Here is an 18,305-nt window from a genome sequence, read left to right as displayed (position 1 = left end):
ACTTGCAAATCACCTACCGTCTACAAATGCAAGTTTATAAATATTTATTCCTGGGAGGCAGTGTTGCACCACATAGCCCAAGTTTAGATTAGATTAGATTTCGTGCAGTGTGGAAACAAGCCCTTCGGCCTAATAAGTCCACACCAACCCTCTGATGAGCAACCCACCCCCCTCTGTCTAATGCACCTAACTCTATGGGTAATTTAACATAGCCAATTCACCTGACCTGCACATCTTTGGACTGTGGGAGGAAACTGGAGGAAACCCACTCAGACATGGGAGAATGTGCAAACTCCACACAGACAGTCACCCGAGGCTTGAATTGAACATGGGACCCTGGTGCTGTGAGGCAGCAGTTCCAACTACTGAGCCACCGTACTGTTTAGTGTGGGTTTGTCAAGACATGTCATGATGGCAATGCAGATTTAATAAGCCACAATATAAAGCAAGTTCTGCATGTATGATATGGTCTGACCAATGATACAGCTCTCTCAAAGCTGATGAGGACCCTTTTAGTTTGAAGTACATTTGAAGGCCAGGCAATTCTGGAAAACTTCACCTGTCGTTTAATGTTTGCGATGCAGGTATCTTGGAATTTGCAGTGTATGGAATGAGTTAATTACTTTCCTATCTTTCTTTCATCTGGTGGTAAGAAAGACGCAAGTTACTTTTTCCCCCCTTCACAGTTGTTGCATGCATGTGAACATTATTGTCAGGTGTCTTATTTCAAGCAATCCTTAAAACTACCTTTCTTGATTTGGTTATTCAAAGTATTCCTGTATTGTAAGATGCCATATTTCCAATAGGTTGGAGAGATGAACATGCTATTGGGCACTTGGCTTTAATTCACAGTTGACTGACCGCAACCCTGATTTGCCCTTTTAGTTTCCCAAGTGATCCTCTTGGTGGAATCCTCTTTTGGGACCATCTTGAAGTTCTTCGTTTTGGCTTCAGGGATTTGGTCAATAAATGTCATGGATTTTTCATGATTCAATGAGTTGCTTGAAAAATGTTTTGCCCAGTCCTTCACTTCGAAAGTAGCTTTTATTTGAATAAAAGTAAGCATTTTATTCTTCTTTTTAGCTTTGACATAAATTTCTTTGGAGGTCCATTGCAGTTCTGATGAAAATGATAGCATCAGAATTGTTTTTGGCTGCTCAAGTTTGTATGCAGGTTAATTTCTTGCACACGATGTTGCTTCCTGTGGAACTAGGAGGCTGAGCTTGGCTGTGTTCTTTTGAATGTCAGTGGGAATTGTTTGTGCAAAGAAAAAATCGGCTTTATTTGTCTGTACAAGGGGCAGATCAAATTATTTTGCCAAGCATCTCATGTGCTGGTATATTTGCGTCCTTCGATTCCTGTATGCTCGAAATTTATATTCAAGGAAAACTGGCAGATTACTCCCATATTTTAATCTATTTAATTGGACTAAGAAATCATTTGCAAAGATCCAGAGTAGCAGGAGAGTTTCTTCAAATATCCTGGCCATGTTCTTCAAACAGAATAAATGGGAGTAAATTTTAACCATTTGTTAAAGTGCATAAATGGGCTCCAGTATTTGCCTATGTTATAAAGTAACTTCGTTGAGTTGTTCTAAAGATGTTAAAAGCACCACATAAATGCAAGAGTTTTTTTGTCTGTTACTGGGTTTTAACACAGCAGCTCAGTGGTTAGCACTGCTGTCTCACAATGCCAGGGACACTGGTTCGATTCCCACCTAGGACGACTGTGTGGAGTTTGCACATTCTCCCCATGTCTGCATGGGTTTCCTCTGGGTGCTCCAGTTTCCTCCCACAATCCAAAGATGTGCAGGTCAGATGGATTGGCCATGCTAAGTTGCCCATGGTGTTAGGTGCGTTAGTTAGGGGTAAATATAGGGGAATGGATCTGGGTGGGTTGCTCTTTGGAGGGTCGGTGTGGACTTGATGGGCCGAAGGGCCTATTTCCATCCTGTAGGGAATCTAATCTAATCTAATCAAACACTTGGGGGTGAAGATTGCAAGCAGTCAAACAATACCATTCATAAATCTTTTACCTGTAAAAATCTCACTGTTAATCTGTGAACGTCTAATTGAATTTAAGGCACTGAGCTGTTTATTTATCATTTTATATTCTTTGTTACTTCCATAATCTGCCTTTAAAACATTATTAAAACATAAATCATAGAATCCCTACTGTGTGGAAGCAGGCCCATTAAGTTCACACCAATCCTCCAAAGAGTATCCCACTTAGACCCACCCACTACTACTCTATCCTTGTAACCCTGCGTTTCCATGGCTAATCCACCCAGCCTACGCATAGTTGCGGGCGAAAATCAGAGCACCAAGAAAAAAACCTGCAAAGACATTGGGCGGCTTCTGCACAGTCTTGTGAGGATGGAATTGAACCTGAGTCCTTGGTGCTGAGAGACAGCAGTGGTAACCACTGAATCACCATGCCACCCTGTGTCCTATGACTGGATGTAATTCCTGCATAGTGCACCTCAATGTTCATACTATGGTATACAATGTAGATGAAGATTTTCCCTATAAGGGTCCAAGTGGGGTTGTGTTGGGTTTCTGGTTTGCAATCAGTAATTGGCTGATGTTTAGGTGGTTTGAGTCACCCTCCAGATCTCTGCTTCTGACACTGGACTTAGTTAGGGGATGCAGAAAGCAGTAGGCAGGTGCTTCAGGGCAAAATAATCTGTTTATATTTAAATTCAAATTAATGTAGATCTAATACAAGAAATAAAAGGCATTTTGACAGATCTTATCTTTTTCTGGAGTAAATGAGTAATATTTGTAATAAATGAGAGACAAATTAGAATGTGTTACCATACTTGCGAAGTGCTCATGTATTGATTTGCAAGCCTCTTTCGCAAACCATATTCAGGTGTTTGGCTTTGTTCTTACAATTCTGTGGGGAATGTTGGCTCAAATGATTGCCAAATTTTATGCATTGTCAGCGTGATATTAATCTATCTCTGGAATAATGGGAGGCAAGGGAAAAATAGCTTTCTGCTTCAAAGTTGCTGTTCATGGATTTGACCTGGCTGTTTCTTTGTGACCTTAGTTACATTGGGAAACACATTGAGTCAATCACATTCAAGCAGTTTGTAATCTCCTTCTGACCAAACACTGAAATGTATTTGCTTGTTAATTTGCTTTATTGATCTTTTGGCGATCACCATTTCTCCTTATGGTTTAGCAAAAAACTATTGTCTTTGCATTAATACAGACATGTCATCTTCCTTCCTACAGGCAAACCTAAAGCAACTTTAAGGCAACCGGAGTGTACTAACCAGCCAGGCAAAGGAAGCCGCAGGACTCCAATGCCTATAAGAGGAAAAGGAAGTGTGCAAGGAGCAAAACCTGGTTTGGGAAGAGATGTGCTTTCAGATTCTAAAATCCATGTCCCAATTGCTGGTGTGCCGAAGGATGCTTCAATTCATAAACCTCTGCCTGTTACCATCAATAGGTAATATTTAATATCATCATTCATTAAAAAAGTTAAAGGGAAGATCACATGTATTGAACAGCGGGAACGTCTTGTATTGAACAGCTAACTATTTAGCTTGGTAGATTGTAACTTGTGAAAGTTTGAACAGCAGGGCCCAGTTAACCTCTAAGGTTGCAGACCATAATTTGATTAGTTTTAAAATAGTGATGGAAAAGGATAGACCAGATCTAACAATTGAAGTTCTAAATTGGAGGAAAGCTAATTTTGACGGTATTAGGCAAGAATTTTCAAAAGCTGACTGGGGGCAAATGTTCACAGGTAAATGGACAGCTGGAAAATGGGAAGCCTTCAGAAATGAAACAACAAGAGTCCAGAGAAAGTATGTTCCTTTAGGGTGAAAGGAAAGACTGGTAGGTGGTGGGAATGCTGGATGACTAAGGACATTGAGAGTTTGGTTAAGAAAAAGAAGGAAACACGGTTGCAGCAATGCGCCGGCACCTAACCTCTCTCCAGTCGGCCCTGCCTCAGCTGAGGGCCACACTCTCTCAGAATTGCAAAGGACCCACTCTGTACTACATCCTCAGGAGAATTCATACTCTCAACAAACAGTATTTCAATTCCATCTCAAACATCAAAAACTGTAAGTACAACAAACTTTTATCCACCCACCTCCATAACCAGCGCTCCTCAAATATTCCAGAAGATTCCCCTGGCCTTGGAACCTATTCCACCATTAGCCATGCGGCTGATGCAGCTGCCACCCTCACGCTGATTGATGATGTCACTTCCGCCCCCATCATGGCCACTCCCACAACCACTTCCACCCCTCACAATTCCTCATGCATCACACCTGACATCACTTCTGCCCTTCACATCATCGCTGATGCCACATGCTCAGTGACTTCCGCCACCCCTACTGCCGTGGTCACCACCACTTCCGTCTCCACCAGCGCCACTCACCTGCATTCTGCTGACATGCCGCCCACAGACCCCACTGTCACTATCCCCACCCCCCAGAACCCCAAGGGGAACACTACCCCTGCTCATGACTCCACCCCCATTCCCCCCACCATCACACCCACTCCAGTTACAGGTTCCGCCCCCACTCCCAGCTCTACACCCACACCAGATCCCAGCTCCAAGCCCTGCCGAGTTTTCACCATCCCCCCCCAGACCTCCCCCTCACGAGGACGAACGATCAGTCCTCAGCAAAGGACTCACCTTCATCCCCCTCCGTCCACGCATCAATGAATTTAATACACGCCGTGATGTCGAACAATTCTTCCGTCGCCTCCGCCTCCGAGCTTAAGTTCACAATCAGGACTCCCGCCCACCTTCCGAGGACCCCTTCGCCCACCTCCAAGACACTGCATCCACCTGGACACCCTGCGCTAGCCTATTACCTGCCCTCGACCTCTTCATTTCCAACTGCCGCCGGGACATTAACCGCCGCAACCTGTCTACCTCCCTCCCCCACTCCAACCTCTCACCCTCACAACGCGCAGCCCTCCAATCCCAACCTCACCATCAAGCCAGCGGATAAAGGGGGTGCAGTGGTAGTCTGGCGCACTGGCCTCTACACCACTGAAGCCAAACGTCAACTCGAGGACACCTCTTCCTACTGTCCCCTCGACCATGACCACACCCCCCAACACCAAACCATCATCTCCCAGACCATACAGAACCTCATCACCTCAGGAGATCTCCCACCCACAGCTTCCAACCTCATAGTCCGGGAACCCCGCACTGCCCGGTTCTACCGCCTTCCCAAGATCCACAAGCCTGACCACCCTGGCCGACCCATTGTCTCAGCATGCTCCTGCCCCACTGAACTCATCTCTACCTACTTCGACACTGTCCTATCCCCCCCTAGTCCAGGAACTCCCCACATACGTTCGAGACACCACCCACGCCCTCCACCTCCTCCAAGACTTCCGTTTCCCTGGCCCCCAACGCCTCATCTTCACCATGGATATCCAATCCCTCTACACCTCCATCCGCCATGACCAGGGCCTCCAAGCCCTCCGTTTTTTCCTCTCCAGACATCCCCAACAGTACCCTTCCACTGACACTCTCATTCGTTTGGCCGAACTGGTCCTCACCCTTAACAATTTCTCCTTTGAATCCTCCCACTTCCTCCAGACCAAAGGCGTAGCCATGGGCACACGTATGGGCCCCAGCTATGCCTGTCTCTTTGTTGGCTACGTAGAGCAGTTGATCTTCCGTAATTACACCGGCACCACTCCCCACCTCTTCCTCCGCTACATTGATGACTGCATTGGCGCCACCTCGTGCTCCCGCGAGGAGGTTGAGCAATTCATCAACTTCACCAACACATTCCACCCTAACCTTAAATTTACCTGGACCATCTCTGACACCTCGCTCCCCTTCCTGGACCTCTCCATCTCCATTAATGACGACTGACTTGACGCTGACATTTTTTACAAACCCACTGACTCCCACAGCTACCTGGATTACACCTCTTCCCACCCTACCTCTTGCAAAAATGCCATCCCGTATTCCCAATTCCTCTGCCTCCACCGGATCTGCTCCCAGGAGGACCAGTTCCACCACAGAACACACCAGACGGCCTCCTCCTTTGGAGACCGCAATTTCCCTTCCCACGTGGTTAAAGATGCCCTCCAACGCATCTCGTCTACATCCCGCACCTCCGCCCTCAGACCCCACCCCTCCAACCGTAACAAGGACAGAACGCCCCTGTTGCTCACCTTCCACCCTACCAACCTTCGCATAAACCAAATCATCCGCCGACATTTCCACCACCTCCAAACAGACCCCACCACCAGGGATATATTTCCCTCCCCACCCCTTTCCGCCTTCCACAAAGACCGTTCCCTCCGCGACTACCTGGTCAGGTCCACGCCCCCAAACAACTCACGCTCCAATCCTGGCACCTTTCCCTGCCACTGCAGGAACTGTAAAACCTGCGCTCACACCCCCTCCCTCACCTCTATCCAAGGCCCTAAAGGAGCCTTCCACATCCATCAAAACTTTACTTGCACATCCACTAATATAATTTATTGTATCCGTTGCTCCCGATGCGCTCTCCTCTACATTGGGGAGACTGGGCGCCTCCTAGCAGAGCGCTTTAGGGAACATCTCCAGGACACCCGCACCAATCAACCACACCGCCCCGTGGCCCAACATTTCAACTCCCCCTCCCACTCTGCCGTGGACATGGAGGTCCTGGGCCTCCTTCACCGCTGCTCCCTCCCCACCAGATGCCTGGAGGAAGAACGCCTCATCTTCCGCCTCGGAACACTTCAACCCCAGGGCATCAATGTGGACTTCAACAGTTTCCTCATTTCCCCTTCCCCACCTCACCCTAGTTCTAAATTTCCAGCTCAGTAACTGTCCCCATGACTGGTCCGGACTTGTCCTACCTGCCTATCTTCTTTTCCACCTATCCACTCCACCCTGTCCTCCTTGACCTATCACCTTCATCCCCTCCCCCACTCACCCATTGTACTCTATGCTACTCTCTCCCCACCCCCACCCTCCTCTAGCTTATCTCTCCACACTTCAGGCTCACTGCCTTTATTCCTGATGAAGGGCTTTTGCCCGAAACGTCGATTTCGAAGCTACTTGGATGCTGCCTGAACCGCTGTGCTCTTCCAGCACCACTAATCCAGAATCTATCAGATATAGACAGGGTAGATCGTATTAATCCTTCGAGTGTAAAGGCAGTAGGGGTATACTTAAAAGGGAAGTCAGGAGGGGAAACAGGGGATAGAGGTAGCTTTGGCAGATAGAATTAAGGAGAATCCAAAGGGTTTTTACAAATACATTAAGGACAAAAGGGTAACAAGGGAGAGAATGGGACCCTCAAAGATCAGCAAGGCAGCCTTTGTATGGAATCGCAGGTGATGAGGGAGATACTAAACGAGTATTTTGCATCAACGTTTACTGTGGAAAAGAACATGAAAGATGTAGAATGTAGGGAAATAGATGGTGACGTCTTGTAAAAATGCCCATATTACAGAGGAGGAAGTGCTAGATGTCTTGGAAATGCATAAAAGTGGATAAATCCCCAGGACCTGATCAGGTGTACCCTCGAACTCTGTGGGAAGCGAGGGAAGTCATTACTGGGCCCTTTGCTGAGATATTTGTATCATCAATAGTCACAAGTGAAGTGTCGCAAGAGTGGAGGTTGCCTAACGTCGTGCCACTGTTTAAGAAGGGCGGCAAGGACAAGCCAGGGAACTATAGACCGGTGAGCCTGACCTCGGTGGTGGGCAAGTTGTTGGAGGGAATCCTGATGGACAGGGTGTGCATGTATTTGGAAAGGCAAAGACTGATTAGAGATAGTCAACATGGCTTTGAGCATGGGAAATCATGTCTCTCATAGTTGATTGAATTTTTTGAAGTAAGAAAGAGGCTTGATGAGGGCAGCATGGTGGACGTGATCCAAATGAACTTCAGTAAGGCATTCGATAAGGTTCCCAATGGGAGACTGATGGCAATGTTAGATCTCACGGAATACAGGGAGAACTAGCCATTTGGACATGGAACTGGCTCAAAGGTAGAAGACAGAGGGTGGTGGTGGAGGGTTGCTTTTCAGACTGGATGCCTGTGACCCTGGAGCGTTGGAGGCTGAGGGGTGACCTTATAGAGGTTTACAAAATCATGAGGAGCATAGATAGGATAAATAGACAAAGTCTTTTCCCTGGGGTCGGGGAGTCCAGAACTAGACGGCATTGGTTTAGGATGAGGGAAAAGATATAAAAGACACCTATGGGGCAACCTTTTCATACTGAGGGTGGTACGTGTATGGAATGAGCTGCCAGAGGAAGTGGTGGAGGCTGGTACAATTGCAAACATTTAAGAGGCATTTGGATAGGTATATGACTTCGAAGGATTTGGAGGAATATGGGCCGGGTGCTGGCAGGTGGAACTAGATTGGGTTTGGATATCTGCTCGGCATGGACGGGTTGGATCGAAGGGTCTATTTCCATACTGTACATCTCGTGATCAACAGCGGTTGACCATGGTTGCCATTTGGCCAGCTTTTAATTTCAAGATTTTTATTGAATTAGAATTACATCACCATTAACACCATTGTCTCGCCCTAATTTATCAAAATGATATCTGGACTTGATAGACTAAATTATGAAGACAGATTATACAAACTTGAATTGTATTCTTGAAATTTAGAAGGTTGAAGGATGATTTGATTGAAGGTTTTAAGATGACTAGTACAAGAAATAAGCTAGACCGTTTTGGAACAATTTTCACTGGCTTGTGGAGTCTATGAATAAAGGACATAGAACTGGATCCAATTGTTGGGCTGTCAGGAATAAAAATCAGAAACATTTATTCACACTAAGTGTAGTGTAAGTTCAAAGTTCCTTCAATGAATAGCAGTTCACTTCTCATCAATTGAGTTCTAAAACAGAGATTAATAGTTTTTTTATTAGAAAAGATATCAGCATATTCAGTTATATGAAGTTTGGATGCAAATCAGCGATAACAACTTTATAAGGCAGTGTAGCCTTAACTTCATCAGAACCAAATAGGCTTTAAGTTATAAATTTAATGGCTGTTGAGTGTAGTTTATATTTGAGATGAATTACTGTTTGTTACTGGGAGAATATTCTATCTGGAAGTGAAAATCCAGAAATGTTTCTTATTCCTGTAGCAGATGCTCACCTAGGCTCAGCAAATGAAAGAAAATCTAAGGGGAGGTGTTCTCTACTCTGAGCATATAATTTTTCAGTATCTGCTATGTGCAGATCATTCACTGGCTGCAGAAGCTGGAAAATAACTCCAGAATTTACTCAACTTGGGTTTTGCTATAATTTATTAAATGTGTTTCATCCTATTTGAATTGTTTTTGTACTTGACTTGAAAACTCGTGTTTCAACATATTTACTTCAGTACTAGAGATTTTGCAAATCAATTTTCAATGTAAAAGATCTTAATTTCAATAGTGCATCCATGAGTTTTCGAAGCTTATCCAACAAAAACTCATGGATGCACTATTGAAATTAAGATCTTTTACATTGAAAATTGATTTGCAAAATCTCTAGTACCGAAGTAAATATGTTGAAGCACGAGTTTTCAAGTCAAACAGGACGGAAACCGACCCTTTGTTCCAATTCGTCCATGCTGACCAAGTTTCCCAAACTAAATTAGACCCACTTGTCTGCATTTGACCCGTATCCCTTTAAACCTTTCCTATTCATGTACCTCTCCAAATGTCTTTTAAATGTTGTAACTGTACCTGCACCTACCACTTTCTCTGGCAGTTCATTCCACATGAGTGCAGCATTGAATTTCGCGAAAGAACAGGCTTGTGAATAGTGTAGTGTAACCCAGAGGTCAGTGGGGCCATAAGCAGTGTGAGCTTGTATTTAACCAGTATGATCTGACTAAATCCATTGGAATTGTCTACTAAATCCACCCTTAGCAAATATTCAGTTGTAACAGCATATCTGGCCCAACAGCTTTTTAAAAAATATGCAAAGTAGGCATGAATCACCTTTTGGCCAAAGTGCACGAAAGTTTGCATGACCCGTTTAAAAGCTTTTCGCTGTTAGCTAGATTAGTCTTTTTAATTACATAGATTGCATAATTGGGCTGCAACTGTCCCACTGTAGCAACACACTTGTTTGTACCTGTTTTCAATGATGAAGATTTGTTGATCACACAATATGCTGAATACATTTGCTTTTAGTTTGCCCTTCTATTTCAATGCAAATTGTATTAATGCTGTTAGATTTTGTTTTTCCATGCTAGTCTTTTTGAACAGATCAACATAGTCACGTGGCTAAATGAATCAAATGCACAAAATGCTCAGCATCTCCCAGATGGACAGCATCTATCTTGAATAACAGCATGTTGTTACTGTTTTATGCTCTCATTTGGAACCTAATCTAACGTGCTTCTTTGGGTTGGTAGTAAGTTATGATCTCATTTGTTATTAGCAAGTTGCAACAAACTCTACAATCACAAAGAATAACCTCTGATCGTAACGTTTTAAAAAGCTGTTGGCAAGCTGTTTGTTGTCGTTTTAGGCCTCTGAAATTGTGGTTACACTGTCAGCTCCTGTCAATTAAACTCTCATCGTAATTGAGATTTTAATGTTTGGAGTGTTATCATTTTAAGTTTACCCTCTTTTATTTCTTTTCACTTCAGAGTTGGTTCCTTTTTATATCCTTGCTTGTCATTTAAAGTGCCATTTCCCATTTTAACATAGCTTGCTTTCTAGTTGAGTCTCATGCATTGAATCTTTAAGAATTGATTAATTACTGACCTCTGAGTGAAAGTGCCTCTGTACTGTAGTGACCATGATGTCATTGAATTTCACATGCAATTTAAGGGAGAGCATTGTGGGTCAGAGATTACTATTTTGAAGTATAAGGACATGAAAGTAGAGCTGGCAGAAGTGAGCTAGCAAATTAGGTTAAGGGATATTCCAGGAAGTGCAGAACTGGTATGCTTGAACAAAAAAGATTCTCAAGGATGGACTCGCCATTCATGATTCACTAAGAATGTCAAAGATAGTATCAGACTCAAAGAAAAGAATTACTGAAAAAATTAATAAGGAGGAATGAAATGAGCCAAAAATTAACAGGAAAAATTCCAGCTAACTTTAAAACAGAAGTTAACAAGATTAGTGTCCATAAGAAAATGAGTCTGGGGAGTTAGTAATGCAAGATAAAGAGATGGCAGATGAATTGAACAGATTTTGCATCAGTCTTCTCTCTACAGTATGCAAATAGCATCCCAGGAATGAAAAGGAATTAGAAGGTACTCAAGAAAATTCAAGTTAACAGGGATGGAGTACTGAGTAAATTGTTTACTCGCAGTTCTAACAAGCCCCCACATGTTGATAGATTTCATCCTGAGGTCTTAAAAACAAAAGTAGCCAGTGAAACAGTTGACGCGTTGGTTTTAATTTTCCAAAAAACATGACATTTAGGGAAGGTTACTTGTTGATTGGAAAATAGCGAATGCAACATATTTACTCATAGAGAGGAGGCAGAAAGCAGGAATTGACAAGGCAGTTAGCTTGACACCTTTCAAAAATGTTACAACAGGATATTTGTATAATTTCAGGGCAATAGGGTAGAGTCAACATATCTAAGGAATTCATATTTTGAAGTTCTTTGAAGAAGTGATTTGTGCTGTAGGTGAAGGGGAACCAATGGATTTAGAACAATACAGTGCCGAACAGCCCCTTCGGCCCTCAATGTTGCACCAACCTATTCTCAGCTCAACCCCCCACACTGTCCCATCATCATCCATGTGCTTATCCAAGGATTGTTTAAATCTCCCTGATGTGGCTGAGTTGACTACATTCACAGGTAGGGCAGTCTACGCGCTTACCACTGTGTAAAGAACCTGCCTCTGATGTCTGTCTTAAATCTATCTCCCCCAATTTGTAGTTATGCCCCCTCATACAAGCTGACATCATCATCCTCGGAAAAAGACTTTCACTATCTACCCTAGCTAATTCTCTGATCGTCTTGTATGTCTCTATCAAATCCCCTCTTTGCCGCTGCCTTGTCAATGAGAACAGACCCACGTGTCTCAGCCTCTCCTCATAAGACATTCCCTCCAGACCAGGCAACATCCTGGTAAATCTCCTTTGCACCTTTTCCAATGCTTCCACGTCCTTCCCGAAATATGGCGACCAGAACTGTACACAATATTCTAAGTGTGGCTGCATTAGCGTTTTGTATAGTTGCAGCATGATATTGCGGCTCTGGAACTCAATCTCTCTACAAATGAAACCTAACACACCGTATGCTTTTTTAACAGCACTATCCACCTGGGTGGCAACTTTCAGGGATCTATGTACATGGACTCCAAGATCCCTCTGCACATCTACACTACCAAACATCTTTCCATTGATCCAGTTCTCTGCCTTCCTGTTATTCTTCCCAAAGTGTATCACCTCAAATTAACTGTATTGAACTCCATTTGCCACATCTCAGCCCAATTCTGCAGTTTATCTAAGTCTCCCTGCAACCTGTAACATTCTTCCACACCGTCCACTACTCCACCGACTTTAGTCTGCAAATTTACTAATCCATCCACTTATGCCTGCGTCTAAGTCATTTATGAAAATAACAAACAGTAGTGGTCCCAAAACAGACCACTCGTAACCAGACTCCAGGTTGAATACTTTCCATCAAGCATCACTCTCTGCCTTCTTTCAGAAACCAGTTTCTAATCTAAAATGCTAAATCACCTTCCATTCCATGCCTCTGCATTTTCTCCAACAGCCTACCATGTGGAACCTTATCAAAGGCTTCACTGAAGTCCATGTATACCACATCAACTGCCCTACCCTCATTTACATGCTTGGTCACCTTCTCAAAAAAACTCAGGTTTGTGAGACATGACCTGCCCTTGGCGAAACCATGTTGACTATCTGAAATCAAATTGTTGCTTACTTGATGATTATAAATCTTAACTCTTATAATATTTTCCAAAACCTTTCCTACAACAGCAGTAAGTCTCACTGGTGTATGATTACCTGGGTCATCTCTACTGTCCTTCTTGAACAAGAGCACATTTGCAATCCTCCAGTCCTCTGGTATTGAACCTGTAGACAATGATGACTCAAAAATCAAAGCCAAAGGCTCTGCTATCTCCTCCCTAACTTCCCAGAAAATTCTCAAATAAATCCCACCCAGCCCAAGGGACTTGTCTACTTTCACTCCTCCTCGAATTGATAACACCTGTTCGTGACTAACCTCGATCCTTTCTTATCTAATATCTCGGACCTCATTCTTCTCCTCTACAATACTCTCCTTTTCCTGATTGAAAACCGATGAGAAATGTTCGTCTAGCACCTCTCCATAGGGTCCACACTCAACTTCCCACTTCTGTCTTTGGCTGGCCCTATTCCTACCCTTGTCATTCTTTTATTCCTCACGTACCTATTTCGGGTTCTCCTTTATTCTATTTGATAAAGACAGCTCGTGTCCTCTCTTTGCTCTTCTTAACTCTCTCTTTAAATCCTTCTGAGCTGATCTGTAACACTCCCTCGCCTCATCTGAACCATCCTGCCTCATCAACACATAAGCCTCCTTCTGCTTAACAAGAGGTGCAATTTCTGTAGTAAACCATGGTTCCCTTACCTTCCTCCTTGCCTGACAGGGATGTATCTATCAAGGGCACGCAATATCTGTTCCTTAAACCAGCCCCACATTTCCATTGTCTGCATCCCCTGCATTTTGCCACCCCGTTCTATGCATCCTAATTATTGCCTAATCGTATTATAATTGCCCTTGCCCCATCAATAACTCTTGACCTGTGGCATGTACCTATCCCTTTCCATCGCTAAACTAAACGCAATGGGATTATGGTCACTCTATCCAAAGTGTTCACTCACAACTAAATCAAACACCTGATCCGGTTCATTACTAAGCACCAGATCCAATGTGGCCCCTCCTCTTGTCGGCCCTTCTACATACTGTGTCAGGAAACCCTCCTGTACACATTGGACAAAAACTGATCCATCCGACGTACTAGAGTTATAGCATTTCCAGTCAATGTTGGGGAAGTTCAAGTCCCCCATAATGACCACCCAGTTCCATTCCTGAAGAAGGGCTCATGTCCGAAACGACGATTCTCCTGCTCCTTGGATGCTGCCTGACCTGCTGCGCTTTTCCAGCAACACCTTTTCAACCCAGTTCCTTTCACTCCTACCCAGAATAGTTTTGCCAATCCTCTCTTCCACCTCCCTGGAACTCTGCGGAAGCCTACAAAAAAAAACTCCAAGCAGTGTGACCTCTCCTCTCCTGTTTCTAACCTCAGCCCACACTACCTCGGTAGATGAGTCCTCGTCAAAAGTTCTCTCAGCCACCGTTATACTCTCCTTGACTAACAAGGCCATGCCTTACCACCTTGCCTGTTCTTAATGAAAGATCTAAACCCTGGAACCTGCAACATCATTCCTCACCCTGCTCTATCCCTGTCTCTGAAATGGCCACAACATCGAAGTCCCAGGTACCTATCCATGCTGCAAGCTCACCTACCTTATTTTGGATACTTCTGGCATTGAAGTAGACACACTTCAAACCAGTTTGTTGTTTGCCAGCACATTCATGTGACCCTGAAATCATGTATCTGTCCTCCCTACTCTCATCCTTCGGTCCACTGCAACTACACCTCAGGTTCCCATCCCCCTGCTTAGCTAGTTTAAACCCACCCAAATAGCACCAGCAAATTTCCCACCCACGATATTAGTACCCATCTGATTCAAGTGAAGACCGTCCTGTTTGTACAGGTCCTACCTTACCCAGAATGAGCCCCAATTATCCTCGTACCTGAAACCCTCCCTCCTGCACCATCCTTGCAGCCATGTGTTTAGCTGATATCTCTCCCTATTCCTTGCTTTGCTATCACGTGGCATGGATAACAAACAGGGATAACAACTCTGTTTGTTGTAGCTCTGAGCTTCCACCCTAGCTCCCTGAAATCCTGCCTTACATTCCTATCCCTCTTTCTACCTATGTCGTTGGTCCCTACATGGACCATGACTTGAGGCTGGTCAACCTCTCCCTTCAGGACCCCAAAGATACAATCCGAGCCGTGAACGGACCCTGGCACCTGGGAGGCAACACACCAACCGTGAGTCTCGTTTGTTCCCAACAAACCTTCTATCTGAGCCTCTAACTATTGAGTCCCCAATGACTAACACTCTCCTCCTTTTCCTCCTTCCCCTCTGCACAGCAGGGGCAGGCTCTGTGCCAGAAACCTGGACCCCACTGCATACCCCTGGGAAGTTGTCCCCCTCAACAATATCCAAAACGGTATGCATGTTTTTCAGGGGAATGACCACAGGGGATCTGTCCACTGACTTTTTTCTTCCCCTTCGAACAGTCACCCAGCTTTCTTTGTGCTTAGGAGTAACCACTTTCCTGTAACTCTTATCTATCACAGCCTCTGCCTCCCAAATGATCTGAAGTTCATCCAGCTCTTACTTCAGTTCCCTAACACAGTCTTGGAGGAGCGAGAGTTGGGTGCTCTTCCTGCAGATGTACTTGGAACACTAATGGCGTCCCTCATCTCAAACATCATGCAGGAGGAACATTGCTCTCCCTGCACTGCCATTCCTGCTAGTCCCCTTATCACAAAGTAAAAAAGAAGAAGCGCTTAGCTGATTTGTCCCTCGTCTTTAAGGTTAGAGGAGGCAGTTCGGTGGGAGGCCCTGCAAAGGTAGGATCTCGGGTTGAGAAAACACTGACTTATATAGCTGGACGGAAATAAAAAGTAAGAAGTCCCTCCTTTCCCAGAAACCTCTGCTCTCTGACTTCAAATATGAAAGCTCAAATCAGTGACTCACCGCTTCTGGCAGGCCCCTTGTCCAAGCTCCTGCCCTTCGAGTTGCTGCTGCTGCTGAAAAACTGTTGCATTTACATTTCCAGAAAGCAATTGCTAAGGTGCCACATTAAAAGTTATTGCAGAAATTAAAAGCCCATGGTGCATTGGGTAATATTTGACATGGATAGAAGATTCACTGCTAACAGGAAACAGAGCTTAGAAATATATGGCGCTTCAGGTTGGCAGCATATCACAAGTGGTATGCCACAGAAGGAAGATGTTGGGTTCTTTACATTTTAGATCAATGATTTGGATGAAGGGATTGAAGGTGTAGTAACTAAATTTGTTGATGACACAAAGATTGATAGTGAAGTGACTTGGGAAGAGGAATAAGGATGCTAAAAAAAGGAATGTAAATAGATTGTGTGTGGACAAAGATCTGGCAAATAGAGTACCATGTGGAAAAGTATGAAATTGTTGATTTTAGCACAAGAAATTTTTCAAATAAGCGTATTATCTAAATGATAGGTTGCAGAACTTAGGCGCAGAAGAGATCTGGGTATCCTAGTGTGTAAGTTGCAGAATGTTAAAATGCAGGTATAGCAATTAATCTGCAAATCTAACAGAAACGTATGATTTATTGATGGGAATAGGATGTATGAGTAAAGAGATTATGCTTTGTTTACAATTGTTTCCTGTAACTGAGACAGTTTTGAATCTAAGTTTCCAAATCCCTCAATATCCCATGGAGCTTTTACTTTTCTGACCAGTCTGTCATGTGGGACCTGTCATAGGAAAATTCCTGTTGACAAAATTCACTGCAGTGCCCTCACCGGTCTTCCTTGTTCCTTCCTCAAAATAATTAAGTTTGTAAGACCTTCCCTTCACAAAAACATGCAGACTGTTGCTGATTAATTATTTCTTTTCAAAATGACCACTTATCCTATCTCAGAATGATTCTGATAATTTGCCCACCAGCAAAATCAGTTTGAATGGTAGATTTTTGGTCTGTCCCATTAATGTTTTTCAAACAATGATACAATGTTTGCTGACCTCCAGTCCTTTTGTACTGCATTTGTATTGAATGAAAATTGGAACAAGATCCTAAAAGCATTCGATATTTCTTTGGGGACATTTGAGTTCCTGAGTTGACATTTCAGGACCCGAAACTTGAACTCTGATTTCCCCCCACAGGGACTTCCAGACCTGCTGAGCTTTTTCAGCAATCCTGTTTTTGATTTTGTTTCTGATTTCCAGCATCTGCAGTTTTCATACTTTTAATCCACTATTTCCTTCCTGCCTTCCTTTAATAGTCAGGGATACAATCCATCCAGCCACAGTGATTTTATTAAATTCACCCGTGGAATGTGAGCGTCACTAGCTGGCCAGCATTTATTTCCTTTTCCCAGGTGCCTTTGAGAAGGTGTTGGTGAGCTGCCTTCTTGAACAGCTGCAGTCCACATGCTGTTGGTTGACTGACAGTGCCCATCAGAATCGAAATATATTTTGATTCGGTCATCCTAGGGTTTTAAAACCCTAGGAATATAGACTTTGTCTACTATGGGTGTAGCTGGCCAGGCCAGCGTTTATTGCCCATCCTTAATTGCCCAGAGGGCAGTTCAGAGTCAATCACATTGCTGAGAGTCTGGAGTTGTATGGAGGGCAGGCCAGGTAAGGGGCAGCAGTTTCTTTAAAGAACATAAGTCACAGATGGATATTTTTCTGACAATTGGTCATCATTAGACTCTTAATTTTAGAGTTGTTATTGACTTCAGATTCCACATTTGCCATGGTGGGATTCACCCAGGTCGCCAGAATATTATCTGTATCTCTGGCCATTGCCACCCCCAGCCCTCTAATATCTCCTCATAAACCAACCCCTTACTTCCCCAGACCAAATCCTCAGGAATCGATCTTATGCAATCAGATCCTCCCTTGAATATTGCATTTCTAAATGAGATTTTACCAAAGTCCGATAGAATAGTGGCAAGACGTTTTTATTTTTTTTAAAGCAACCTGTTGAGAAATGTTATGACATGACTTTGGAGCAGATGAGACTTAAACCCAGGCCTTTTGGCTCAGAGGTAGGCACATTACCATTTGCCTAATTGCTTCCTGTACCTGTATGTTGATTGTGATTTGTGAACAAGAAAAGACAGGTCCCTCTAAATAACACTTTCCAGTCTCTCTACATTAAAAAAAATGTTTTCTATTCGACCTTTCACAGCAGATTATTTTAGTTTTCTGTTGTATTTTTATTTGTTCCCAAATAGTTTATTCATCCCCATAGCTTGACTTCACATTCTATAATCAGCACACTTGAATGTCTTGATTTGGACCCCTTATTATATTAGTCGTATGGCTATTCATGTAAATAGCTGAGACCAACATCCTGATCTTTGCAATACCCTGTCAATTTTGGCTTGTCAGCTGAAAATGATCCATTTACTATTCTGTTCATCCAACAATTGTCAGCTGTGGCTCAATCTTTTCGGAGTTATTTGGATTCAGTACCATTCCAGCACTTGACCAACAAGTCATAGCTGACACTGAAGTGAGGG

General features: G+C 43.7%; 1 protein-coding gene across 2 annotated transcripts in view; it reads left to right on the top strand.

The window, feature by feature from the left end:
- The window catches only part of LOC140491626 (tudor domain-containing protein 7-like), a 118,130-nt gene that overhangs the window by 20,006 nt on the left and 79,819 nt on the right, over positions 1-18,305 (top strand). For both annotated transcript variants that reach the window (XM_072590085.1, XM_072590092.1), the window contains exon 4: positions 3,243-3,459. In XM_072590085.1, coding sequence (XP_072446186.1) covers positions 3,243-3,459 — 217 coding nt within the window. The remainder of the gene's footprint in view (positions 1-3,242; positions 3,460-18,305) is intronic.

This window comes from Chiloscyllium punctatum, chromosome 2, assembly GCF_047496795.1.
Source record: "Chiloscyllium punctatum isolate Juve2018m chromosome 2, sChiPun1.3, whole genome shotgun sequence".
Classification (NCBI taxonomy): domain Eukaryota; kingdom Metazoa; phylum Chordata; class Chondrichthyes; order Orectolobiformes; family Hemiscylliidae; genus Chiloscyllium; species Chiloscyllium punctatum.
This window is presented reverse-complemented; position numbering and strand designations above follow the sequence as displayed.